A 27,191-nucleotide genomic window follows, 5' to 3' on the forward strand; every position below is an offset into this window, starting at 1 on the left:
TAGAAACCTATTGGAAGACCAAGGTAGACAACCCAAAGGATAGAAAATATAGCGATGACTGAACAAAAGTCATCATGTATGATCGAAGAATCACCATACCAAATTTAGAAAGTCGGAAGCATATATAGCAAGGGTTTATAAGGAATAAATGGTCAATTATTCAACATGGACATAACCCTTACTATATCCAAAGAAAACAGAAGCTCATGAAGTTACCTCACCATGAGTGGGGTAGGTACCATAAGAAAATGGTAACACAGGATCGGTATGTTACCCATGGATGCCAACCCATGATATAACACAGGGATGGTTGTTGACGCTCATTATTTACACACTTTTAATGTTATTTAACTAGTATTTTCATTCATAGTAAAGGGGGTTGAAATAACCCGCCACTTGGCACTTCAAATAACCCCATTATTGCATATGTGTTGTATTTTGGAGCATATTGTATTTTAGCAAGAAATACAACATAATAAAGGGGGTTTGCATAAAGAGCTTAATGGAAATTTGGACATGGGTCGTCGAGGGAAGCCATCATGATGAAGGAAAGGACCAGGAGGGCTAGAAAGGCCCAGGACGATCGGCTTGGGACCCTCTGAGCCAATTGGCCTAGCCCATTCTAGGGCCTGGTTGATCTCCCGTTTCTTTAGTGTGAAGTCTATGACATTGTCTAGGGTTTTTTTACTGATATCGACCCAGAGTCACCACCTACGAAGGACTATAAATATCCCCTCATGAACATCAAGGAGGAGAGAATTGGAGAAGAGAGGCAACACCACGAGAACACCATCCACCGTCGCCACAAGAAGAAAAAATGAAGAGAAGATTGGATTTTTAGGAGGCCACACGAAGAGGAGCACCAGGGGAGGCAAAAACCTCCAAGCCGATTAGCTTGGAGGTGCCCAGGCCGATCAGCCTGGGGCTTTCCTACCCCTGTTCGTTGACGTCTTTGGTCCAGTTGATCTACAGGGCGTTCTTTACCCACTTTTATTTCAACATGTGTAAGATCATGGGGTAATACCTCTGTTTATTCTTGGGGTTGTATGGAGATGTTGATTTGTAATCGCCGAACCTTTGTTTAAGATATGTTTTGCTATCATTCATATCTTGATGATGCTCTTTGATGCAAAGGCTGGCTAGCGCTACTTTGGGTTGCTTTATTGCTTACCAATCATCATGCCGTGTTCTTGTCCCGATAGTTGAGTACCCCTGCATAGTGACAGTATTGCAGGAGGGAAAGTGTTGGGCATGGTTCATATACACTCACGATAACACTTAGCTCTAGTTATTTCATGCATGGCAGTTGCATCTACAAGTGATCCTAGATCCCTAGGAGAAGCGTTTAATCTATCTTGTCTGCACCCTCTACTCTCTATCTGCTTGATATCAACTGCTTAGTTCTTTTGTTAGCACAATCATGTCTTATACAAAGAGCTTTCGATTACACTGATTAGTGCTTAGTTAAGCGTGCAAATCCCTTATTTCATGGATTGGTAAACCTTGGGGGAATCTCTAAGAAAAAAGCTACAACTGATTCGTACGCTTGCGGTTCACAAATTGGCATGCTAACTGTCATCAACAATGGTACTTGTAAATATTAACTCAACAATGGTACATTTGGTACATCTCACGGGAAGATATGTAACCATCCAGGTAAGAGGAAAACCTGGAAGAGTATAGTAATTCCTGGATGACAAGATATAGAAAAGATATAGAAGTATCTAAGAGAAATCATATATTAGATTAAATGGAATCCTAATTTGAGTCTCCTTAAGTGGGGTAGTAACCTAGATGGAAAAGGATATCAAGATTTAGGAACTTGAGGGTCAAAACAAAACAAGAAAAAAATATCCACCATGCAACACAAGGTGGTTAAAATGTTGGGTGAATTAGGGAACAATGGAAAATGAGTAAGAAAAATAAGACTTCCCATCCCATGGATATAAAAGACAAATTCCCTGAAAGTTTCAAGAGTATCCAAGTTGACACCCCTACGCTCAGAAGATTGATAAGGAAAAGGAAACATTGGATACAAGAAAATGGCACGAGAATGGTATAAGAAACTCCCGAAGAACACCATGGTACAAGTAATATGGTACAATGACCGTGAAGAAATCAAGACCCCCTTAAAACCTTTCTTCCTAACCTCTCAATCTTGAGGACGAGATTCCCTTAAGTGGGGTAGACCGTAATCCCTGCTAATTAAAATATTTAAAAATACAAACTTTTATTTAATTTTTTATTTAAATTAAAAATATTTTTCTTTTCCCAAATATTCAAAACCTTTTTATAGATAAATCTTGCATAAAATAATAACATATGTGTTGCATTTGGTTGCTCTAGGAATATTTCCTTGATGATTCTCTTCATGTAATAATATTTGACATTTTGTTCAAATATTAATTCCATAAAAAACCCTATGCCAAAATTCCTTTAGAAAATCATTCAAATTTAAAGTCTAAACATCAAAACCCTAGGAAAAATATTTAAATTTTATTCAAATATTAACTTCATCAAGGACTCTACCTAAAATTCCCCTTGAATATTACTACGATTCAATACTTAAACCCTTGACTCTATTTATACCAAATCCTTTCTTTATCAACTCCTTTAAACCTTCATCTCCAAAATTAATTTTCAAACTCTATAAGAAATGATCCTAGCATCTTTTCCAAAAAAAGCCCCAATTCTATGTCCAATCAGAGCCCCCACTTCAAACTCCATTAAAATTTGAAATCTACTTCAAGTTTGAACTCCAAAACCCTTTTAAATAAAATAAAACCCTTTTTAAACTCTAACCGGCCGCCAACCCATTTCCAACACGTTTTCGTATCCAGCCCGACGTATCCCGCCATTTACCGTGCACGCCGGCCCAATCCACCTATGGGAGTTTCGCCTCGGCCCAGTTGGCTAACCTGCGCCCCTCGCTAGCCCGATTCCCCATCGTGGCCATCTACAGTGCCGCCGCCGCCGTCACTCTCCACCGTGCCACTGCACCGATGCACTCCCTCTTGCTCGCAAGCAAGGTCATTCACCCCCTTCATCCCCTATCCTCTTCCGCTAGTGCATCGCCCAACCTTCCTTTCGTCGTCCTCATTCCCTAGCTGTCGTGCATGAAGCCCGCCATTCTCAACCACGTCGGCCCCACCCTTATCCCTCCGCGCGATGTGGCCACCACGCGAGCTCCCCACTTCACCTATAAATAGCTCTCTCCGAGCCCTCCCTGTAGCACACCACCACCACTACTACGGCCGCGCTTCTGCCACTTCGCGGCCGCGCTACCTCCCCTCCTCCATCCCTCTCCGAACCCCTCGAGTGACCTCGCCTCACTCTCCTCTCTCTCTTGGCGCAAGCCACACAGCTGGCAGTGACCAAGAATGCCTTCCTGGTGTGTCTCCGACGAGCCCCACGGCCGTTCCCGCTCTCTCTCTTAATCTCACGCGCGGGCCTGGGCGCTAACGCCGTCGCCCCACAACGTCAGCTCCCTTGCCATACCGCCTGTGGACGCGGTGTAGTGGACCGCATGCGCAGGCTGTGTAGTCTACCAGCCCCATGGGCGCGGCGCACAACACAGTGCGCTGGGCAGCCCTCGCGCGTCAGCCTGTGCGAAATTGCTAGCTGCACCCGATTAGTGTACACAAACCTTTACTTAGAGCCCTTTCACTATTCCAAAAATTCACCAAAATTCACCAAAATACTTGGAAATATTCTAAACCTGTCCATGCCTTCCTTATCCATTGTTCATCATGTTCAAGCCTTTTTCCAAAATACCTAGCTCTTACATAATAGAAAAACCCTATTATGTGTACACCAAAAATTGCTTTTCCATCCAATTCAATTCTAAAAATCCTAGGAAAATTTCTTTAAATATCTTAGGGCCATCTAAACCTATTCCAACCCTTACTTTTGCATTTGCACCTCATATGATCCTTTGGCTAGCTTGTCGTCGATGTTACCTTTCCTACAATAGGCATCCCCCGCCCTGGAAAGGTCTACATGACGGCTACAGACTAGTTAAGCTATCCTTTTAACCAGGTTACATCCAAGTCACTATCAATCATCTCTTGCCATAGGCGCAAGCTCGGGAGATGAGCTTGAGAAGACAAAGATGTAATCTAAGCCCTCCTCAACACCTAATCTTGCCCAGCTCTGCTTGTCGCTGTGCGACTTACTCATAGCATCAGGTCAGGTCAAAGAGAGTCCGTCGTGCAAGCTCTCTGGTTTTCATTCCACTTGATCTTGCTTGACCCCACCTGTTGCCACGTGACTATCTGCTAGCACCAAGGTTAGGTCGAAGTGGTATCCGTCGCGCAAGCTCTTAAGCCCTAAAACCTAGTGCCGTAGCGGCACCCAGCCCGTCGCTCTGTGCAAACCCGTTTCCAAGGAAACTTGCCCAGCTTCACTCATCGTAGGGCTGAGCCCCGAGTTGAAGCCGAGACTGTTGTGCAAGTTTCCTAGCCTTGAATCTAATGCTCGCCGGTCAGCACCCAAATCCTCTATAGGATCTATCCAAAACCCTAGTCTACCCCAAAATCCAATCGTTATGCTGCGCAACCAAAACCTTAGATATAGATAAAACCCTAGCCGTTATGCTGCTCGTCCAATACTCTAGAAATTCCATTCTTAATTTCTTAGAATTCTCTTAGATATCCAACTATCCTATCCACTGGTTTTTTAGAAATATTTCTATATAATTAATGAATTGTTCATCAACGATCTAGGAATTATCCTTTAGAAACCATATAATTCCCAAAATGCCCATCATCCATTTCCCTTCAATTTCCTTAGTTATTGATTGCTAGAATTGATTGTATGTTTGTATGCTTATTCGAACCAAGGATACGACCAAGATCCATCTAGAAGCCAAGGATCCAGAAGGAACAAAGCCGAAGGTCCGGCCGTCTAGAAGACCTAGGTCACATTAGCCTTACTAGGCTCCGACAAGAAGCTAAAGATCCAGAAGGTGAGAAACCAAGGTCCTAGTCAACCTAGGAAGCGTATAAGGATCATCAATGAAGGCAAGTCCTTGCACCAACCTCCTTGATCATATTTTTGTCTTGTTTTTCTAAATATAAAAATAAACCAAGAATATAACTTGACCTGCATGTTTTTCGAAAACCCTAAGGGCAACCCACCTCTATTTCTTCTTCTTACCTTGACTTGAAGCCATTTCTAACCATAAATCCTAACAATGACCCCGGTCATGACTAGATCGATGATCGAGAGTCATTGAGAAATAGAATTCTTAGGAACATTACAAATATAATGGTTTTTTATGGAAAACCTAAAAAGGTGTGAGTTTTCGTGTTAAGGCTAAAATGAACAAACTATTGACACAAAATCTGGTCTTCAGGTTCTTCCATCAGCTACACGTGAGAACTTGGGAGATCTACTTAACTCCAGTGTAGGCTCCAATCGGCTCGCGAAGGTGCGTGGCGTGCGAGTCAATTTGACTTGCAATTCACAAGGGGAAGCTTGGTAAACGTTAAATTCTTGAGCCCATCAGTTGTGAAGCCTACGGACTCACGGATGGCATTAATTTGAATAAACACCATTGTAAAACATGCATCGGATATAATCATAAGGTGCATGTAATAAAGAGGACAATTAATGGCAAGTGCCATCAGCTACACGAGTCGACAGGCTATGATAAAATCAACATTAAAACAATAGCCATTAACAGATGACTTGTTCATCATGCCTTCATCAATTAAACTACAGATTATATTAGTATCATGAGCTGATAGATCGAACCTAATCGAGACAGTATGGCAAGGCAATAACTTAATCTAGTAGTTTAAGAGACTAGAACATGATAACAAGGCCTCGCACACGTAGCTATCGGCTCGATGACGTCAGCCTACTACTAAGAGGGATGGATTGGACGGACTGAGATATCATCGGCTGATCAACAACAGTAGTCTAACGCTAAGGATCCGAGGGCTAGCAATATGTGGGGCAAGGATAAAGACCTATAGGATCTAATAAATATAAAGCAATTAAAGCATGCAAGATCAAACTAGCTGATATGATTAGATAATTGGTGAGCGCTCAAAACAACTAAGGGATTGATGCAATTCGACTTAATTAAAACAAGCAAACTCGATAACTAGCCTTACGATAAGAGGATCAAAATATCGAACCTAATCGAGAAAGTTTTGATACAGATAACGTAATGACTGACAATGACAGTACTTACAAGCTCGTCGGAGATCGAAACCGATGCAGTCCTGCTCACTAGAAGGAACTCATCGAGAAAATTACTCTATTCCTACTCCTACTCCTAGGGTTTGGTGGCGTGAAGCCGAAAAACATTGTATTGATGAATTGATGATTCCTAGGGTTTGGTGGCGTGAAGCCGAAAAACATTGTATTTATGAATTGATGATTATTTGGTATAACGCCCTAGGATTATATTTATACCCTTGAGCAAGGTAAAGTCTTAGTCGGTTACAACATGAACCGTTACAATTATTCTAAAAACTAACTAAAACAAATCTGCACACTTTCCCTTATTCTGTGGAGGCACCGTGCTTGTCTTGGACTCTTCCTCTGATCCCATGAACTCTCAGAATCCTATCTTCATTAGCTGACTCTGGTCTATAGAGTTAGTAACCATTAAGAATAGGACATGACTCTGGTCTATAGAGCTAGTAACCATTAAGAATAGGACATGGAAGTAAATGGGTAGCTTCGGTGGAGATTCTGTCCCAAATCTTACTTTGGTCTTATAAGGACTGGGCAAGTCTTTCTAGTGAAACGTGCAACCATACATGCATAGAGGTACAACCTTCAGGGGTGTCTGTTTATGTGAGGTCTTGATTCACACCCCGCTAGCTGAACCTAGGACTCCATCTCAAGGGGCCACGGGGGGCAACGGGTATACTGTAGCAGGACCTTCGCATAGTCCCAGGTCTGGTTAGCGCGGGTTGACTGTGAGAGGGTCGGAGACCCTATTTGATATATTTGCATTGTGCGCACTTTCCCAGTATGATATCCACGTGGCGGACGGTAGTATCCCTTGCTTAGACCCCAATATATCGGTGGATGGACCTAGGGAATGCTGTCTAGAGATAGATGCGGGCAAGTATGGATCTCATAGGTCAGTACCACCTAAGTCTAAGGTATGGGCTGATCGAACGTATGGGTAAAGTGTACAAACTCTACAGAGTCATTAATCTGTCTGGATAGCCGAGGCTCACGGTCACAAGCAACATAGTTAGAACTCCCATCGATTAGCAATCATGTGTTTTCATAACTTGGGTGTTGGTGAGGAAGGGCTGAGGCCCTAAGAGAATTATTTTAGAACGAGGCGTAAGCTAGTTTAGGAGGACCCTGACAGTCTCTGATGCTCTTTAAAACATGGGAACATAGAGGTGGAATTTCCCCTCCAAGGCCAACAACTTCATAAAAGTACTTTCTTTCATTTTCTTATCCAAAACTCACCTCAACTTGCATAAAATGAGTTTCTTGATAAAACCAAACCTCATTTCCTTTTCCTTGATATCCCTGCATTTTATATAATTCCAACGCTAGGATTTGCTACTCAAATTTGCTTTCATTGTACAGGTTATAAGTCTCGGTTCTAAATTTATTCTGCCTATTGGAGTGGACGACTGTGCTACACCCCGCTAAGTAGAGGTGAAAAACTAGTTTTCCATAATTTTATGCATGTTTTATTGTTTTGATGCTAATCTGTGATGATGACTCTATCAGCAACTAATCTAGGGACTGATACAAGTAATGAGCGAGATTTTCGGAGGGAGGCACACATAACATGTTTGAAAAGTTTAGATCATTAAGTTATTTGGACACTAAAATAAATATAGCAGTCCTGATAGCTAACTACTTAAATGTAAAACAAGAGTAGCACATATAACAATTTTTTTCAAATTGCAGTCAAATTACAAATATAACTTATACCATTTTTATTTTCTAAGTCTATAAAAAAATTACCATTTCAGTTGGGGGAATGAAAAAAAGAAAAAAAAAAATCTTATAGCCATTTCATTTTGGCTATAGTCATTTGAAACGGCGGTAAGCTGACTAGGCATTATGCCAGAAACATGTAGCCGTTTCATTTGGCTATAAGCTGATGTGACAACTAAGCTAGAAACATATAGGTGTTTGGAGCCAAATGAAACGGCTATATTTTTTAGCGTATCGCCATTTCAAACGATTGTAACCATTTGAAATGGCTATATAGGTATAGATTTGCAAATTTTTCTTCTAGGTGATTATTTTTGGGAAAACAGAAATTATTAAATATAAAAATGAAAAAATTTCTTTCTTGCATTGCTTCATATAGGATATTATAAACACACTTCTTTACATTTCTCTACCGATCCAATAAATTTGAACTTAGAAGTAAAATTGTGCGTTGGAGAAACAAGAAGGGGAAATCCCATTAGTTGCTAGATTGGACCAATGAAATAATTTATGAAGTAAACTATTATTTCTGTTGCATCTCATTTTATTATATTAATTCCATACCATAGTTCAAATGGATTTGACAACGAACTTATTGTTTCATAAAAAAACAATATTAAAATAAAGCAAAATCTTCCACCCACCCATCCCATCATCTGATCAAATCTCCTCTCATCTTTCACATTATTCCTATTCTGACAAAGGGATCAATGAAATACCCACTCAAAGCAACGGATGGATGGCGTTTCGATCAAGAGCATTAGCTGATTAGCCAGCCCGCAGGCAACTTGCAGCGTAACTTTAAGATTTCCTGAGTGAATTTCTTTAATGCCATTGAAATTTCGATCCCTCGGTGCCATCGAAATTTTACTCTTCCCTTCGCTGTCACTATTTTAAATTTGCATTTCCCATTCTGTCTACAATCTGTTAAGTTTCACTCACTGATAGCTTGGCCCACAACACTCCCTTCTGTTATCCTCTGCCAGCCATGTCGTTCGGGTGGCTCGGCTGTCGGCAGCTCAAACTGGGCGAGCGCGCGGAGGGCGCAGGGGAACCGTACGTCCGTGCACACGCGCCTGGAGACGTGCGCCGCCTGAGCCCGCCAGTCTTGCGCGTGTTCTTCTTCCACCTCTACCTCGTGTTCTCCGCCTAGTCCAGCCAAACCAACGTGTGCACGGTGCACCACCGCACGCCTGGTCACTGTGGAGCTCAACCACATCTAGCTGGCCATCTGCGTGTGCCGGTGTGCGCTTGTGTAATGTGCCGGGGAGTCCAGTGTAGCTGCTGCTGGCCTTCGGCCTTCACAGGATTTTTTTCTCCGATCATGCTGTCTCCAGCTCCTCCATTTCTGCAACATTTCCGCTAGCTCCATGATTTTTTTCTCCTTCCAATTTGTTGATGCAGTGCTCTCTTAACCCTTTTAATTCTTCTAAATAAATGGAATGCATGTGCTCCATTGACGAATATGGCTGGATTTCTGTCAGAAATTTGGATTACCATTTTCATAAAAAAAATTTGGATTACCATTGCATCATAATATCTCTATGTATTACCTGATGAGCTTAAATTGAAGTTGTGTGGACTATAACAACATGGGGAATGCAAAGGCAGTTGTGTGGACTATAACAACATGGGGGATGCAAAGGCAACATCGGCGGATAGCAAGCCAATATCTTTCTCGTCGAGCATTGTTCAAATTTGATTTATTTTTGCCTAACTTTAAATCGAGACTAGCAGAGAATTGGACTGAAATTTGAACAGAGCGTCGCCCCGCTCGTGCAGCTCGGGAGGCGACCGCCCACCCCCGCCGCCGCCGCCGCCACCCCCTCCCTCCTCTTCCCTCCCCTCGCTGGCTGGAAGCCCACGCCGGCCTCCAGGACGGCGGCGGCGGGGTCTCACTGCCTGGGTCCGACCATGGGTGAGGAAACGAGTGGTTATGGTGGATCCGCCAGCTATGGAGACGACGACGTTTCGGGAAGGCGGATCCGGCGCCGTGGAGCCAAATCCGGCGACGACGGATTCACGTGGAGACAGGACAGCGGCGGTCTCAGGCGAGCAGACGAGGCAGATGCGGCCACCGAGGAAAGCGCCGAACTGCGAACAGCTGTCGAGGCCGAGGTTGTTCCTAGCGAAGAAGTCGTGCTCAATGGTCGTGAACCTAGCCACCACGAAGTTGACGCCGACGCCGTCCGCCGCTGCCGAGGCGTTGGAGAGGGAGAGGCACGGTGGGAGGAAGGAGGGGAAGTTGAGCGCCTTGGTAAGGAAGTCGATGGCGAGGCGGCCGTCGGAGCAGCGGTTGGTGGAGGACGAGCCCCGACCCATCCTGGCTAGCAATGGTGGCGGCGGTCTGGGTAGAGGACGACGACGGTCTGGGTGTGACAACGGGCGCGGCGGCGGCCCTGACGTAAGGCAAAGAAGGCGCGCGGCAGGAGGGGCCGCCAGGAGGAGGAGATGCGGAGGAGGTGCGGTGGCCGCCGCCGGCCCGTGGAGAAGAGCGGCGTGGAGAGGGCGCTAGCGTGGAGGATGTCGGCGTGGAGATGGCGCAGGGTGCGGCGCGAAGGTGGCGCCAGCGCGGAGGACAATGGTGCGGAGGAGGCGCTAGGCGCAGGCCGCGCGTGGGACGGTGCATGGCGCAACGCGAGGAGGATGACTACCGGTGAGCGAGCGGAGGTGGAGGTACGACGGCGTGGTGCGAGGAGGCGCAGTGGCGACGCTGCCTTGGATGTGGTACCGTAACTTTGGCTAGGAGTGCCGAGCCGTGAGCGTGCAGGGGTTGGGATGCTCCAGGTGAAAGCCCCCACCGGCGTTCTTGCTGATAGAGATGACGGCGGTGCCCTAGGGCGTCGTTCTCCCTATTGGGGGCGTCATTTTTGAGCTACAATCCAGCTATACGGGGTCCTCTGGGTGAAAACTCTGTCCAGATTCCGGACGAGCGACGATGACGCCATTGGCATCGTGCCCTCCTTAGAGGCGTCATCTCTAGAGACCCATCTCGGTTTGTAACTTCCTGGTCCATTAGCCATGGACGACCGTAGCCGGTGGCAAGAATTCCGCTACATGGCAAGCTGGACGGGTGTTGCTGAGGTCACATGGAGGCGATCACAGTTATGGTGGCGGCCAGGGGTTGTTGCGTGGTTATCAGTGCTTGGCAACGGTTGGTGCGACGTGGGACTGCGTCGGAAGACGGCGCTTGTGGCAACGGTATTGTGGGACAACTCGGCTTACAGCGGACCGCGGCAAGTTGCTCAGCCTGGCTAGACTACCCGGTGTGGTACATCGTCGGAAGACGGCGCAAGTGACTTCTCTGGCTTCCTGACATGGCGGCGGACACTATTGCGCGGGTGAAGCAACGAGGTGAAGTCGACCTGTGGTGCCGGCTTGGCTTAATCGATGGAGCTTCTGTGGAGCGGGGCAATATTGCTCACCACTGTGACAGCGACAAAAGAAACAGATCCGTGACGTGGAGTGCTATGGTGGGCGTGACGAGGCCCCATGTGTGGTGTTTCTTCGAGGCGACGAGAGTGAGGTGGAGTCCAACGGCGGATGTGATGAGACCCCCGTGCGTTGTGTTATCACGGTGGCAACTGCGAGGCATCCTACGAGAGGTCCAGATTCAGTAGTATCACTCTGTCAGGTGGAGTGTGGTGTTGTAGTGGCACTACAGCGTAGGGTTCCATATGGTGGTGGCCATCTCGGTGCGGTGTAGTCTATTTCTGTTGGTTCCGTATCGATGCTGGACCACGCCTGGAGGTTTCGGCGAATTATGAGCGTGGATGTTGGTGGATGCCGCCGTGACGTGTGGAGTGGTGAGGCCGCATTGATGTCCCAATCCAACTGATAGGGTGTGATAGTTTTTAAGTGGTGTGGCTACCCGCGTTGATATCCCAATCCAACCGGTCAAACCAACCGGATCAGTTTGGTTTTTTTCTTTTCTTTTCCTTTTCTTGTTTCTTCCTTCCGGTCTGAAACTCTTTTTTTATATAATCGGTAGCTCTCATAATCGGTAGCTCTCCTGTTCGTTTAAAAAAATCTGAGACTAGCGAGTTCAGAGTAAGCCGGAGTGAAATCAAGTTTCATTCAAAATAATTCATTTTGACTATGAAATAAAAAAAGAGTGTAATCAAAGCAATTTTTGGAACGACCCGCTTAAGAGTTTTTTTTTCCCGACATTAATATAACTTTCGAAATTTTCTTTTGTCTAAATTTTTTTTATCCATTTCTTGTTTCTAAATAAATATATATACTCGTTCTTTATCTCATAACAGGGCGATACAATGTTGAAGTTGTGCACGCTCTAGCTTCGCCCCTGCCAGTTATAGGTTCTATTAAAACTTTTTCACGAGTTCATGTTTGAATTTGGTTAAAAAATGATCAAACAATTCGATGGTTTGACAAAATCTTTGTGCCTCATTGCAGCTGCTCTACTTGCCTACCCGCCGCCGCCACACAGTTGCCTGCCTGCTTCACGCTCCGCCGCCGCTGCTCAAGACACGTCGCTAGCCATGCCTTGCCATGCAGCTGCTTGCGCGAAGACCCAAACTCGCAAAACTTCGATCAAAAGCGCCGGGCGCGGTTGTGCTCATTCACTCGGCCGCAGCGCTGCCAGCGCACGAACACGAGCCGAAACCTCAGTCCCGCTGCTCTCCTCGGCGCCCGGGGCGCGGTCGGCCGTGCCGGGCGCCGACCCCACCATCCTCTCCGGCGCCTCCGGGCACCCGCTCCCGCGCTCCGCCGCGGCAGCCCGCCTCGCCACGCTCGCGCTCCGCCAGTGCTCGGGCACGCCCCTCTCCGCCGCGCTCTCCGCGCTGCCCTCTGCGCCCGACACCGCGCTGCTCCACCTCGTGGCCCCCTCTCTCCCAGCTATAGTTCGTCCCCTCCGGCGACCTCTCCTCCGTTGCTATTAGGACGGGAAATCTAACAGAATGGCAAATGAGGGAAGGAAAAATTAAAATAGTGGCAATAAAGGGAAGAGAAGAATTTTAGTGGCAGTGAGGAATTCTTAGAAATTTCAATGGCATTGAGGAATTCCCTCTAACTTTAATGGTGTGCGATGCCATGTAAGATTATTTGCATGATTTCTCAAGAGCATCAGGCATCAGCTGATCAGCCGGCCTTCTTAGGTACTTGTACGCTCTTTCTAAAGATTATATATTTTCATGATTTTTTTATGTAGGTTATGAAAGTATGCGTTTGCTTTGTTTACTAGAACGTCCAGTTCTTCATCCCTGCATCATGGTTCAGTGATTCAATTTCACCATATTCATCCCACATTAGGGCATGGTAAAATGGTTCTAAGCGGAGCCGTATGAGCTGATCAACGCATCGAGGCCGCCAGGTCTCCCATCAATATTTTCTTTAAGAGAGGCTAAGGTTTTGACCTTAATGGAGATGGAAAAACAAACTAAATTTTGTAACAACAACTCATTATTTTCACCGTCAGGTTGTACAAACCGAGGTACACTGAGTCGATGACGCATGCACATCGACGATCACCACCTGTCTCTTCGCTCGCATGTCTTCTATTGCTTCTGCCTGCCCAGCGCTGCCGCCTTCCACTTGCCGGCGACTTCCTCCAGCATCTGCCAGGACGACCCCCCGGGCGCTCCCGCCCGCGCCGCCGCCTCCTGCAAATCCTCGGCCCGGCGGCGCACGGCACGCCCCTTCTCCTCCCCATCCATCAGTTCCCGCACGGCCGCCGTGATCTCCTTCCGTGTGATCAGACCGTCCGCCCGCGTCGCGCGCGGCCGCAGCGCCACGCCCACGTTCTGCGACAGGACGACGGCGTTCACCCTCTGCTCCGCGTACAGCGGCCACGCGACCATCGGCACGCCGGCCGCCACGCTCTCCAGTGTCGAGTTCCAGCCGCAGTGGGACACGAACGCCGCCGTCGCGGGGTGGGAGAGCACGCGCACCTGTGGCGCCCATGCCGCCACGGCAAGTCCATGGCCGCTCGTCCTCTCCAAGAACCCCTCGGGAAGCCACGCCAAGGGATCGTCCTCGGCGCGACGGTGGCTTTTTCCCCAGTCGGAGTTTTCTCCGTCCAGGCTTGGCATGCGCACGACCCAGAGGAACCTGTGGCCGCTGTCCTCCAGCCCGGCGGCGAGCTCGGCCGTATGCTCCACAGACAACGAGCCCGCGCTCCCGAAAGGAGACGTACACCACGGATCCTGCCGGCTGCCGATCCAGCCAGTCCAAGCAAGCCAACGCGCCGTCTTCGTCGGAGCTTGGCCGGACGCATGGCCCCACAGGGTAAGCAGGCGGGAACGTGCCTTGGTCCGCCGCCTGCTTCGTCAACTTCTCCACGTAGCTGGGCTCGATCTCGTCGAAGGTGTTCACCAAGAAGCCGGCGGCGGCGCGGTACCGGCGGCCCTCCTCGATGATGTGCGCGTAGACCGGCTCCTTGCTGTTCCGGAACCCATCCGCGTAGTCCTCGCGGCTCAGCGACACGCCCCCGGGAAGCTGGAGAGTGTTGGGGAGGTCACGGTACTCGCCGGAAGCAGCGCCGTCGTTGACCTCCACGGCGCTGCGCATGAGGGATATCGAGGTGAGGTTGATGGGGAAGAATAGGTAGGCCGGGACGCCGAGCTCGGCCGCGAGAGGCAGCACCATGGAGCCGAAGAAGTCCGGCACCAGCGCGGCGAGCGGGGCGGCGGAGCTGATGTCGCGGAGCAGGGCTCGAAGGTGCGGGATGGAGCGGCCGATCAACTCCAGCAGCAAGGTCTCGATGTGGGCGTCGGCGGGGAGGTCGTCGAGCGGGACGGCGGGGAGCGCGGCGGTGTCAACGCCATCGTCGCGGAGGGACGAAAGGACGGCGGAGTGGGCGTCCGGGGCGGAAAGATCTGTGAAGGTGACGACCGTGGCCGCGACGCCGTGGTGCGCGACGAGGCGCCGCGCCAGCTCGGCCATAGGGATGAGGTGGCCGGCGCCGGGGCTGGCGACCAGCACGACGTGCGGCCGCGGCGGCGCCGTCCGCTCCGCGGTGCCTGGGCCGGCCAACGAGTCCATTGGTCGCGTGCTTCGGGCAGCCGGTATGAGACGTAATGGGAAGCCCGCGCGATTGGTTCTGAGAAGGCAGCCAGGTAGGGAGAGTGTGGACTTTTGAACCAGCGGATTTCGGGTACGAAAATGCTAGGACTCGGCCGTTCGGAGCCACCAGAAATATCAGACGTAGACGTGGACGCGTGATACGTTTTCATCCACAAACCTTGCGAGAAATATCGGACGTAGACGTGGACGCGTGGCATGTTTTCATCCACAAACCTTGCGCTCTCTGCCATATCTATTTTTTCTCTAATACTGCTGCTTGCTTCCACACCTGCTAATGTCTCCATCTTTCTTCATTCCCGGATGCATATGCTACTCTCTTCTCGCTTGCTACCGCCGCTTGTAGCTGCAACTCCTCCTGCCCGCATCTCCTAGAACTGGGGGCGTGCTTCTAGACGAGAGCTGGGGGTTGTGCTTCTAGATGTCTACAGGGGTGGAGATGGAGGTGGAGGTCCCTCTCCCCCAGCTCCTCCTCCCTTTCCCCCAGTTGAGGTGGGTGGCAGACGCAGACCGAGCAGCGCGGCGCAACACAATGAGTGAGAGGGCGGTGCGCGGAGAGCTCATCCGTTGTGACATGACGAGAAGATGGTGCACGGCGAGCTCGCGAGCTCGTTTCCCTCCTCTAGATGTGCAACACATAGGGAGTGCTCTGGTCGGAAGTGGAGTCAGATCTGTTGGTGTTGATTGGAGTAATAGGATGGCAACGACGGCATGACCTGGTGCATGGAATATGCTGTTGCGATATGTTATTTGTAGGTGTTACACTATATCATTTTGTATGTTGCAATAGGTGATTCTGGATGTTTCAAACTTTTTCCTTTGATGTTGCAATATGAGGATTTTTTTATTGCGCTCTTTCTTGATGTTGCATAAGATGCTCTCCAATGTTTCAATGGTCACTATATCATTTTGTATGTTGCAATAGGTGATTCTGGATGTTTCAAACTTTTTCCTTTGATGTTGCAATATGAGGATTTTTTTGTTGCGCTCTTTCTTGATGTTGCATAAGATGCTCTCTAATGTTTCAATGGTCAATTTTGCAAAGTTGTGATCCTTTTGAAGAGATTCAGATGTTATTCGAGATTTTCTATTTGAGATGTTGCAACTTGTGATTTTTATTATTGCAACGTGTCTATTTTGAATGTTGTAAGAAGCCATCCGAGATGTTTCATGCATGTAAAGGTGTTGCAAATTTATCTTTTGATGAATGTTGCGTGAAATATGACAAAATGCTACGCAGGGGATTTTTTATCCTATAAAGAGATGGATGTCATGCATGAGTTCCAAAACTATTTTTAGTGCATGTGTTTCATGTTGCAAGTGTTGATTTTTGATGTTTCCATAGTTATTTTTTAATGTTGCGACGGAGCGTCCGATAAAAAAAATTATCGGACGTCCGATCGCTAGCACGCCCGTTTCGGATATGGTTAAGAATAGTGGCATGTTGATGATATAAGGAAAAAATGTTGAATATTTGGACCTTGCGCTTTGCGTGGGAGGACTTTCTTGTCGACACTAGGTTGGCTTAAACAAACAAAACAAAAAACACTCCCAAATTTTTGATCTATTCTTTCTTCATACTAGAGTGGTTCAATTAACTCTTTCCTTTTATACTTTGTAGTTTACCTATGTGTACATATACGTACGTTTGCACAGTTACTCCCTATGAAATATGAATGCTTGAACCCCAAACAAGCATATCTAAGAAATGGATCAAGGCGGAATTCCTTGAAGTTTAACGTAGTCACTAGGGCTGTCAACAAGCCGAGCTCGAGCGAGCCTGCTGCCTCAAGCTTGAGATTGACAGAGTTTCAAGCCGAGCCTGAAATCCAGCCGTGCTTACAATTAGGCTCAAGCTCGGCTCGGCCAAAGCTCGAGTGAGCTCGATATGGTGAAGCACTGGAGCTTCGCTTGCTCCAGCACAAGCAAAGCGTGCATGAAGATTAAAAAATGTGGTCTTTCCCTACCGAGAAAGGGCAGTTGTGCTTTGATAAGTGCTACTCCTGCTAGCATGTGAAGGTCCCGTTTGGTTACATTGACTTATTTTTAGCACCCGTCACATCGAATGTTTAGATACTAATTAGGAGTATTAAACGTAGACTATTTACAAAATCCATTACATACCTCCGTGATATATGCTCACTACATTCCCGTTTGGTTACATTGACTTATTTTTAGCACCCGTCACATCGAATGTTTAGATACTAATTAGGAGTATTAAATGTAGACTATTTACAAAACTCATTACATACCTCCGTGATATATGCTCACTACATTCTCAGTACATCAATATAACGACACACAATTCATTTAGTCCATAATAAATGAAGCATGTGAAGTACAAGGTCTCTAGTATGAAATGAGATAGTATCAATTGACTACTAACTACTAAATACAACTAACTAACTATATCATACAACTAGCTAACTATGTCACCTAATATGTACAACTACTTAACTAAATATCATAATAACTAGTTTACTATGTAACTAACTATACATCTAACTACGTAAACAAAATTGGACATCCATCTAGTTAAATAGTGTCACGAGTATTCTCTGTTCCTTCTATCATTGCAATTCATAAAAATAAAAATAAGTTACCAAAATAAATTAGTTTTCATATCTAACAATTCTACCTAACTATTCTAATTTATGTATCTAACTATTTCATCTACCAATTCTACCTACCTATCTAAATTTTACCTGACAATCTAATTCTAATTTATCTATCTAACTATTTTAATCTACCAATTCTATCTACCTATCTAAATTCTACCTAACAATCTAAATTCTAGTTAAGTTCTACCTGAGTCCTCCACACCGGCGGAGGTCGGGCGCCGGGCGGAGAGCCACCGGGCGGCGGCGGGCGCCGGAGCCGGCTAGGGGCGGGGGCGACCGCGGGCGGCCTCCGACCGGGGGCGGGCGCCTGCCTGGCAGGCCGGCCGCGGGGGCCTAGGCGGGGCGGCCGCCTTCCTGGCGGGGCGGGCGTGGGGGCCTGGCCGGAGGAACACAACGGCGGGGGCAGGCTCGGGCGCCGGGCGGTCGGGGGTGGGCTCGGGCGCCGGGCAGCCTCCTCGCGGGCGGCGGCGGGCGCCGGAGCCGGCCGGGGGTGGGGGCGGGCGGGGCGGCGGCGACAAGAGCGGACGCGAGTTTGAACTCGTGGAACGGAGGAAGGAAGAAAGGGCCACGCAAAGGAAGGGATGCGCCGTAGTTAAAAGGCTTGGTGCCAGGGAGGCTGGCGCCAAGGCTCGACGCCAAAATCATGACGCCAAGGCTTGGCGCCAGCAACAGGTGGCACCAAGGCTTGGCGCCATAGATCTTGGTGCCATAGATCTTGGCGCCAAGCCTTGGCGCCACGTCAGAGGCCCGACGCCACGTCGGAGGCCCGGTGCGGGGACCTTGGCGCCATGGAGGCTGGCACCAAGACGTTGTAGATTGGCGCCAAGCTAAGGGTCCATTTTTAGAATTGGTTTTGCCAGGAGACTATTTGTGAAATTTTTTCGTGAAAAGAGCTAAAATAAAAAAAGTCGGCCGCCGGGCCAGGGACCTGCAGGGGGCGGTGGTGCAGGCGTGCGCGCCCAGGGTTCGTCCTGGCAGATGCTGGAGGAAATCGCCGGCAAGTGGAAGGCGCCGGCGCCGGCGCTTGGCAGGCAGAAGCAGTACAAGACTTGCAAGCGCAATGGCATGTGATGGTCGTCGATGTGCATGCTTATCGAATCAGTGTACCTCGATTTTGTACAACCTGAGGATGAAAATAATGATGTGTGTTACAAATTTTAGGAGGTGTTTGGCTCCCACGTGCTAAAGTTTAGTACCTGTCATATCAGATGTTTGATACTAATTAGAAGTATTAAACATAGGCTACAAAACTAATTGCACAGATCGAGTCTAATTCGTGAGATGGAATCTATTAAGCCTAATTAGTCCATGATTTGATAATGTGGTGCTACAGTAACCATTTGCTAATGATGGATTAATTAGCCTTAATAGATTCATCTCGTGAATTAGCCTAGGGGTTCTGCAATTAATTTTATAATTAGCTCATATTTAATCCTCCTAATTAGCATCCGAATATCCAATGTGACATGTACTAACACCTAGTACTCAAACAATGTTTTTCCATCTCCTTTACCATCGTTTGATCTTTGCCCTCTTGGGCCTAAAACAAGATTGATGGGAAATATGGCGACCTCCATAGTCGTTGAGCAGCTCACACGGCTCCGCTTAGAGCCATTTTACCATGCTCAAAACCAGACTAGATCCAAAGTTGCCCTAATACATATGATGAAATTGAACAGCTGAACCATGACGCAGGGATGAAGAACTGGCGTTCTAGTAATAAACAAAAAGCAAACGCATATACTTACATAACCTACCAAAAAAATCATGCAAATGATCTTTAGAAAAACCATACAACACTACTGGACGATTGACCCCTAGTACTGTTCAGTCAGTAACCCCCTTTAGTACCGAGCGCCTAATCAGTACCGCTTATTCGGTACTAAATATCACGCTATTTAGTACCGGCTAAAATGCCCGGTACTAAATGGGCTATTTAGTACCGATTGGTATCGACCGGTACTAAACTATTTTTATTTTTCTTTCATTTTAATTCGTGGGTTAGTTAGAATTCGTATTAGCGTACAGTATGCGTTTGCATATAGTAGTAATATTACGCTATATATATTGATCTAGCATATAGTAAAAGTTACATATATTATATTTAGACAATTTATATACACTTCACAAATATTATAAGTATTCCGAATATGCACTACGCGTCGTCATTCGAGTCCCTGATTGGATGAAGTTGCCCCACACTTGTTCCATCGTAATAGAATTCTTCCTTTGGATTTACGACCTCCTCCAAAAGGAATCCACATAGTTGTTCTTGAATTGCCCTGAGTCGTTCTAGGGCGATGAGATCTTTTCTCATTTCAGAAATCTATCACGTGCAAATTAACATCATCATTTTAATCCAATATATGTGAAGAGTGAAAAATATTAAATTGTTATGAATTGTGTTTACGTACTTGGTATTCACGGTCCGTTATTTTCTTAAGACCTACAAAACCGTGTATGAACTCACAACAATAGTATTCACATAAGTTGTTTCCATCCTCATACCTCAAACACTAAATATGGAAAAAAAAAGTTATGAAATATTGAAGCAGTCGTGGTTTTTAAAGAACTGACATGCCCTAGATGTCCAAATTGAATTCATACCGGAAAGTTATCCATGATATTAAGTTGTTCTTTGAACGGTCCTAGGTGTTTTTTAAAGCGAGCCCATACCTTGTTAAGCGCGTCTATGAGGCTATGGTATTATGATTTTGGTTTTCTCTTCGGATCCAACACTGTGACGTGGCTTCGATCAATCTCGATTATAAGCAGTATCCAGTAGTACCTGTTCATATATGTATACACATGCAATGTTAGATATACTTACTATTAACTTGAACGGATGAAAAAAGGGATGAATGACTCAGCGAAAGTTGTACGGCAAAGTATGTATTGCATGTGATGCTGTTTATCCAGGAAGTTGAAAATAGTCTTCATGGTTCGAAAGTTCCACTACAATGGCTCTATTTGCAATGGGGTACAACAACTTTTTGTGATCCTCCAACATCTTCTCAAACTTCTTTGTCTCCTTTGCATTTTCGGAATCTTTCTTTGCATTTAGCTAGGTCAGCTAGTTCATCTTGTGCAAAATCTTCTTCAGCCGCGTCCATTTCAAAATTTGCAAAGGCACCACCTTCAGCCCAGTCGGCTGGAATGTTGTTATCATCATCATGTTCTTCACCGTCTTCCATTACAACTCCTCTTTCGCCGTGCTTGGTCCAAAGAATATAGTTTTCCATGAAACCCCAACGAAATATATGACCATGTAGAGTTTTTTTTAGAGTGATCCTTGTTATTTTTTTCACATTCTGCATGGACAGCACATGAAACCCTTCGGCGACTTGTTGGCCTCTGCCGCTTCGAGAAAAGTCTTTATACCATTAATGAAAGGAATGGAACACCGGTCACCGTACATCCATTGCCGGTCCATTTGCAAAAAGTTTTTAATTTACTTCTCCATTTGTAAAGCAAAAAATGTAAAAAAAATCTTTCTAAAAAATATTGCTGACCTTTTATGGACCACTTTCGATGAGCAAATTAAATCCCTACAAATTTATGGGGAATTTCGGCAGCAACTCCCTTCATCCTGAATCATCGTCAGCTTGAGCTCAACTATGTTATTTATGTAAAGCAACAAAATTAGTTGATTATTTTTATTTTAACATGGTACTAAAGGTAATTAACACAACACATATTTATCAACATCTAATATGATTTTCTCAATATCGAACAGACTTTCATAAGTAAAAAATCTACATTCTCCATGCATGTATAAATGAAAAAAACTCTTCATTCATCCTCACTCTAAAAAAGCATAAATTTCTCTAGCTACAAAGCATAAAACATAGAATGCTAATCATGAGAGGAGGGAGGATAAAGTTACTAACCTTTAGAACAATTGGAAGAGTGAAATCCCCACAAATCGTGGAAGAAAATAGGCAGCACCTCCCCTAGGTCTCTCATGGAGTGAAGAAGCCTGAGCTCTTGGTCAAATGGTTGAGCTCGAGCTCGGGAGGAAGAAGGAGCTTATTTTATAGGGTGTACGTTAGTACCGGCTGATTGCTTAGCCGGTACTAAATTGTGACATTTAGTACCGGTTGAAGCTACCAGCCACTACACACGTGCATGAACACCATTTAGTACCGATTGAAACTACCAACCGGTACTAAATGGTTTCCGAGGAATATAGCTGTTGGCCATCCAGTCTCCATGCCGCCATTTAGTACCGGCTGAGACTCCAAACCAGTACTATAGGGGCTCCGGTGACACTATGCGTGATGACCGGTACTAACGCCGCGCATAACGCGTTGGACGAATGCTCAATTTTCAGTAGTGCAACTACCAGATATGTCGTAAACAAAAAGGTACCCAGGGCCTATGGTCACGGCATCACACACCATTATGCTGCAAGTTGCGGCCGGCTGATCAGCTGATGCTCTTGAAACTCCATCCATCCGTTGCTTTGAGTGGGCCTTACATTAATCCCTTTATATGTTCTTGATACCTTGTTGCTTAATTAGTTAGCTTTGACTCAATATAGGCCTTACAAATCTTTTATATATTTTTAGTAAAAATAATAATATTGAAGTGTTTAAGTAATGGAATCGAAAGTGACCCAATCATAATAAAAAGCACATGGTGGAACATGCCCATCCAGATTTTGTGCCTCCGCTGATTTACTGTGCGGTGATTTTGTTATCTCAAAATATGCCAGCACAATCTCTCATAGGTGGGAACACAGCTTATGTTGCCATGGGTTAGGGTGTTACTTTCATACTTTGTTACTAAACACGGCAACACCTAAACCAGTATATAAGAAACTCCATCCAAAACATGGATGGATAGAGCATGAAAAAAGTACAGAGATAATGTAAGATAAAAAAGGGAAATCAACATACGAATATGAGCGAACTGTGTATAACAACATGTACACTAGCAATTATACTTTCAGCTTGCACAAGTTTTTGGTCAAGCTCAAATCTTGTATGTATATAGATTATCGTAGCCTCTAGTACCATCTATATTTTCTTTGAATATTTCATGCAAAGTTGCCTGCGGGCTGGCTGATCAGCTGATGCTCTTGAAACTTCATCCATCCGTTGCTTGTTTTGAGTGGGTATATCATTAATCCCTTTGTCAGGATAAGAATAATTTATGTGCAAGATGTGAGGAGATATGTTGTCCTTGATACCCTGTTGCTTATGTAGTACTTTGGCTCAATATATCCTAAAGTGACCCAATCATAACAAAGAGCATATAATAAAGTATATATGGTGGAACCTGCCCATCCAGATTCTGAGTAAGGCGTATGTGCTAACTTTGGCAATATAAAAATATATCGGTCGGATATGGGAACCCATTTGTTATAGCGGTTAGCCAGTTAGGGTGTTATAGTGTTACCAAATATAGTACCTAAACCGGTAAAAGGAACTCCAACAAAAATATGGATGGATAACCATGAAATCATCTAGGTGCATGCAAATTTTGAGCTTGAAAAAAAACTTAGGTAAACATAATAGAAAAAGAAAATCAGTACATGATAGGAGCAAGTTGCATATAAGAGATAAACAGTTGTACCCGCAATTACACTAGTGCTGATTTCACTTTCTTGTTTCACCTTGCATAAGTTTTTATTCAAACTCAAATTTTACATCCATAGATAATACATGCACGCTTGTCTTATCTATATATATTTTAGTTTGAATTTTTCATGCATCAATTTAGGTGCTATCGCGACACAGGTGGACAGGCTGATCCCGTGGGTGGAAATCGCAGCGGCGGTGTGGGAGCTAATGGATGGAAGGAGAAGGGGGCGGCGGCTGCCCGGTGGGATTGCTTAGCATTTCTTTGCGCGGTTATCATTTAACGGCTGAACCTGTATGCTTCTGAGTTGTTGACAGTTCTAGCCCAGATACGTAATTCAGTGGTTCAGAATTCAGTCCATCACTCCGCTTTACTATACAACTTTGAACCGCACGTATAAAATTTTACTGAAAATTTCCGCCATAACCCAGCCTCCTACTCAACTATGCACAACGCAAGTGTGGCAGGTTTGACTGAAAATGGCTCCTTTTCATTGTTGTCGACTCTTGTACTCCTCTCCTTCCAAAGATCTCATCAACCATGGGCAATGACTCGGTTAAACAATTGTCCACGTTTTCCTTTCGCATAGCTTTATCCACCTAGTCACAATTTGCATGATTTTGTCTGAACCTCGGGTCACTACTCTCTTAGTCAAATCGTCTCGCGCCAGCCGAATGCGACGGAAATTACTTTCTTAATCTGGATTCTTATGTCGTGCAGTAGTTACTTTGCAATGTTTTTACTTAACGGTGTAAAAATTAAAATCGAGGCTTATCCCTTCAGTTTGTCTCTTTGACAACGCTTTCGCCGCCCCATCCTCTAGACCAAGCTCTATCGTCTAGACCGCTATCGTCTCCGTATCTATAGCTGAAATCTTCAGCCGCCACCCTAAACCAAGCTCTCTTCAGGATGGTTCGGCCTAGCGCTCTCTTTAGAGAGTAGAAGTACAATGCAACTTCCATACTCTGCAGTCTGCACTAATAAGATGATGATGCACGCAGAGAACTTTTCATGCTAATGGAATTCAAAATCTTCCGTACAAACTTGATCTGTTATTGGTAACAACTGAATTAAACTGCACGAACTATTTGCTTTGCCTTGATGCCCGTGCACCTGTTCTTAAAAGATCGAATATGACATGATTTGACCTTTTTTTTGTTTTTTATGCTCGCATAGTACTTTTTTTTCTATACGTTTCCGTACTTGAGGTGCTGTAAACATTAAGAGCGAACCTGATTCCATCAGTCTGTCCCAGCGTTGGATCCAGCTTATCTTATGCTTCCACTAGTAAATAGTTAGAGAACCTTTCGACATGTTTGTCTAGGCATAATTTGGATCTGCATTTGATTTTTGGTGGAAGAATATACAATGTTTTGTTCAAACATAAACTAAAACCTAATATTTCAACTTCCAAGTACAACCCTGTATTTCTTGACATTCAGAATTTTCAGGAATTCAGATATGTAGTTCCAAGCAGAAAAAAAGTTCACAGATTTTCCCGGGTCAAAGGAGAGCAACTAAAAGCACTCATTGAAAACAAGTTTTATCGATGAGTCCAAAAAGGATTTGTAAGGTATGCCAAATATCTTTGTTTTCAGTTTAAGAATGAAAAATATTTTTATTTTCGTATTTAAACATATATGATTTATTTCAAGAAGAAATTTCGAAATAGTTGTTTCTTCAGATTCCCCCTTAGGTGATCCGTGATCATCATGGGAAACATTATGCCTAACTTGATCCGAGATTGAAAAAATTGCACCAAACCGAGCTGGACCAGTATTGTTCTTGCCAGTGTGGACTTGGACTACTTGCAAAGCCTAACATCAAAAAGAGGTAAGAAATGAGAAACACCCCTCCCCCCACAAAAAAAAACACCATTATTTTCCCATGAGGTTGTTGTCTTGTTGAACTATTCTCTCCCATTGTATACTCAATCTTCTTGCAACCACCACCTTGTCTTTCGGTTAGCCTACCTCACATTGAAATTTGATTCCATTTTACTGTTAAATATTTCCAACCATCTTTAAACATTATATTTCTAAATTTCAAAGACCCATGAAGTCAAATCACCAATTATACAGCTAGAAGGCTCCATTGTACCGTGGCTATTCGCCATTTGACAAGACACAAAACTACCACGAAGTGAGGCGCCACCAAAGGCACCAACCCTACGTGCGCTAGGCGGGGTGACACTTCACCATGGCCGCGGCGACCACCGGTGCAAGTGACACGTCACCGTCGACGACGGAGCTGCCACTGCCGGCGTGCACAGAGGAGCTGCCGCCGTCGCCGCAGAATCAGGTCGTGCTGTTCGCGAGTCCCGGCGCGGGCCACCTCATCCCGCTGGTGGAGCTCGCGCGGCGGCTCGTCGTGGACCACGGCCTCGCGGTCACCGTGGTCACGCTCACCGGCATGTCCAACCCGGCAACCGACGCCGCCGTGCTGTCCTCGCTGCCGGCCTCCGCCGCGACCGCGGTGCTCCCTGCCGTTTCCCTCGACGACCTCCCGCCGGACATCGGCTTCGGCACTCTCATGTTCGAGCTCGTCCGCCGCTCGCTCCACCACCTCCGCGCGCTCATGGAGGGCCTCAGCGGCAGCCCGGTGACCGCGCTCGTATGCGACTTCTTCGGAACCGCGGCTCTGCCGGTCGCCGCCGAGCTTGGCGTGCAGGGGTACGTCTTCTTCCCCAACAGCTTCGCGCTGATCTCCATCATGCGCCACATCGTGGAGCTCCACGGCGACGCCGCCGCCGGCGAGTACCGCGACCTCCCGGACCCGCTCCCGCTCCCCGGCGGCCCGGCTCTGCGCCACGCCGACCTCCCCGACGGGTTCCGGGACCGGACGGACCCGGTCTATGCCTACCTCGTCGAGGAGGCGCGGAGATACGGCCGCGCCGATGGCTTCCTTGTGAACAGCTTCGAGGAGCTGGAGATCGCCATGGCGGAGACGTTCAAGCGGGACGCCGAGGACGGCGCGTTCCCGCCGGTGTACCCTGTGGGGCCGTTCGTCCGGTCGAGCACCGGCGAAAAGGCCGATGAGTCGGCGTTCTTGGAGTGGTTGGATCACCAGCCGAAGGACTCGGTGGTGTACGTCTCCTTCGGCACTGGGGGCGCGCTGTCCGTGGAGCAGACGGCCGAGCTCGCCGCCGGGCTGGAGGCGAGTGGCCACAGATTTCTTTGGGTCGTGCGCATGCCCAGCCTCGACGGCAACCCCTGCGCGTTGGGGACGGTCCCCGGCGACAAGGACGACCCGCTGGCGTGGCTCCCCGAGGGGTTCTTGGAGAGGACGAGCGGCCGGGGCCTCGCCGTCGCGGCGTGGGCGCCGCAGGTGCGCGTGCTCTCCCACCCGGCGACGGCGGCGTTCGTGTCGCACTGCGGGTGGAACTCGACGCTGGAGAGCGTGGCGGCCGGCGTGCCGATGGTCGCGTGGCCGCTGTACGCGGAGCAGAAGACGAACGCCACCATCCTGACGGAGGTGATCGGCGTGGCGCTGCGGCCGGCGGCGGCGCGCGAGGAGATCGCCGCGGCGGTGAGGGAGCTTGTGGTGGGGGAGAAGGGAAGCGCCGTGCGCCGCCGGGCAAGAGAGCTACGTGAGGCTGCGGCGCGGGCGTGGTCGCCGGAAGGGTCGTCGCGGCGGGCGCTGGGGGAAGTCGCCGGCAAGTGGAAGGTGGCGCTTGTCAGTGGGAATGGAAGGATTGCATGATTCGTGTTCTTTCTCCATGATCAAGGTCATGTGTCTGGATGGATTAAGCCTATTACTTCCGTGAATTTAGATGAGATAAAACTAAGTTTTCTGTCAATTCAAGGAGATTGGCTTGAACCTCTTGCTATATAAACACTCTTTTCTAGCTCTGCTTCTAAAAATTTCTAGCAATTTTTATTTTCGGTAATAGCATTCAATGCCTCAATGGGTGTTCAGCAATTATGGTTTACTGGAATATATGAGAATTTCTTGCTTGCATCATTTTAATTTTTTGAAAAGAAATCTCACAGCTCATTTGATGTTTTA

The 27,191-nt window shown here is 46.8% G+C and overlaps 1 protein-coding gene and 1 pseudogene across 1 annotated transcript; one reads left to right on the forward strand and one right to left on the reverse strand.

Annotated features, from left to right (window-relative positions):
• Positions 1–13,303: 13,303 nt before the first annotated feature.
• LOC101753698 lies at positions 13,304–15,016 on the reverse strand (annotated as a pseudogene).
• A 10,218-nt stretch (positions 15,017–25,234) lies between these two features.
• LOC101754106 (hydroquinone glucosyltransferase) lies at positions 25,235–27,152 on the forward strand. Its single transcript, XM_004951279.2, has one exon. The coding sequence runs from the start codon at positions 25,383–25,385 to the stop codon at positions 26,883–26,885; it is 1,503 nt and encodes a 500-aa protein (XP_004951336.1). The 5' UTR covers positions 25,235–25,382; the 3' UTR covers positions 26,886–27,152.
• Positions 27,153–27,191: the final 39 nt, after the last annotated feature.

The sequence above is a fragment of the Setaria italica genome, chromosome I (assembly GCF_000263155.2).
Source record: "Setaria italica strain Yugu1 chromosome I, Setaria_italica_v2.0, whole genome shotgun sequence".
In the NCBI taxonomy this organism is placed as follows: Eukaryota; Viridiplantae; Streptophyta; class Magnoliopsida; order Poales; family Poaceae; genus Setaria; species Setaria italica.

Excerpts from the sequence above, each read along its gene's own strand:
- LOC101754106 (XM_004951279.2), top strand. The coding sequence starts at position 25,383 with ATGGCCGCGGCGACCACCGGTGCAAGTGACACGTCACCGTCGACGACG.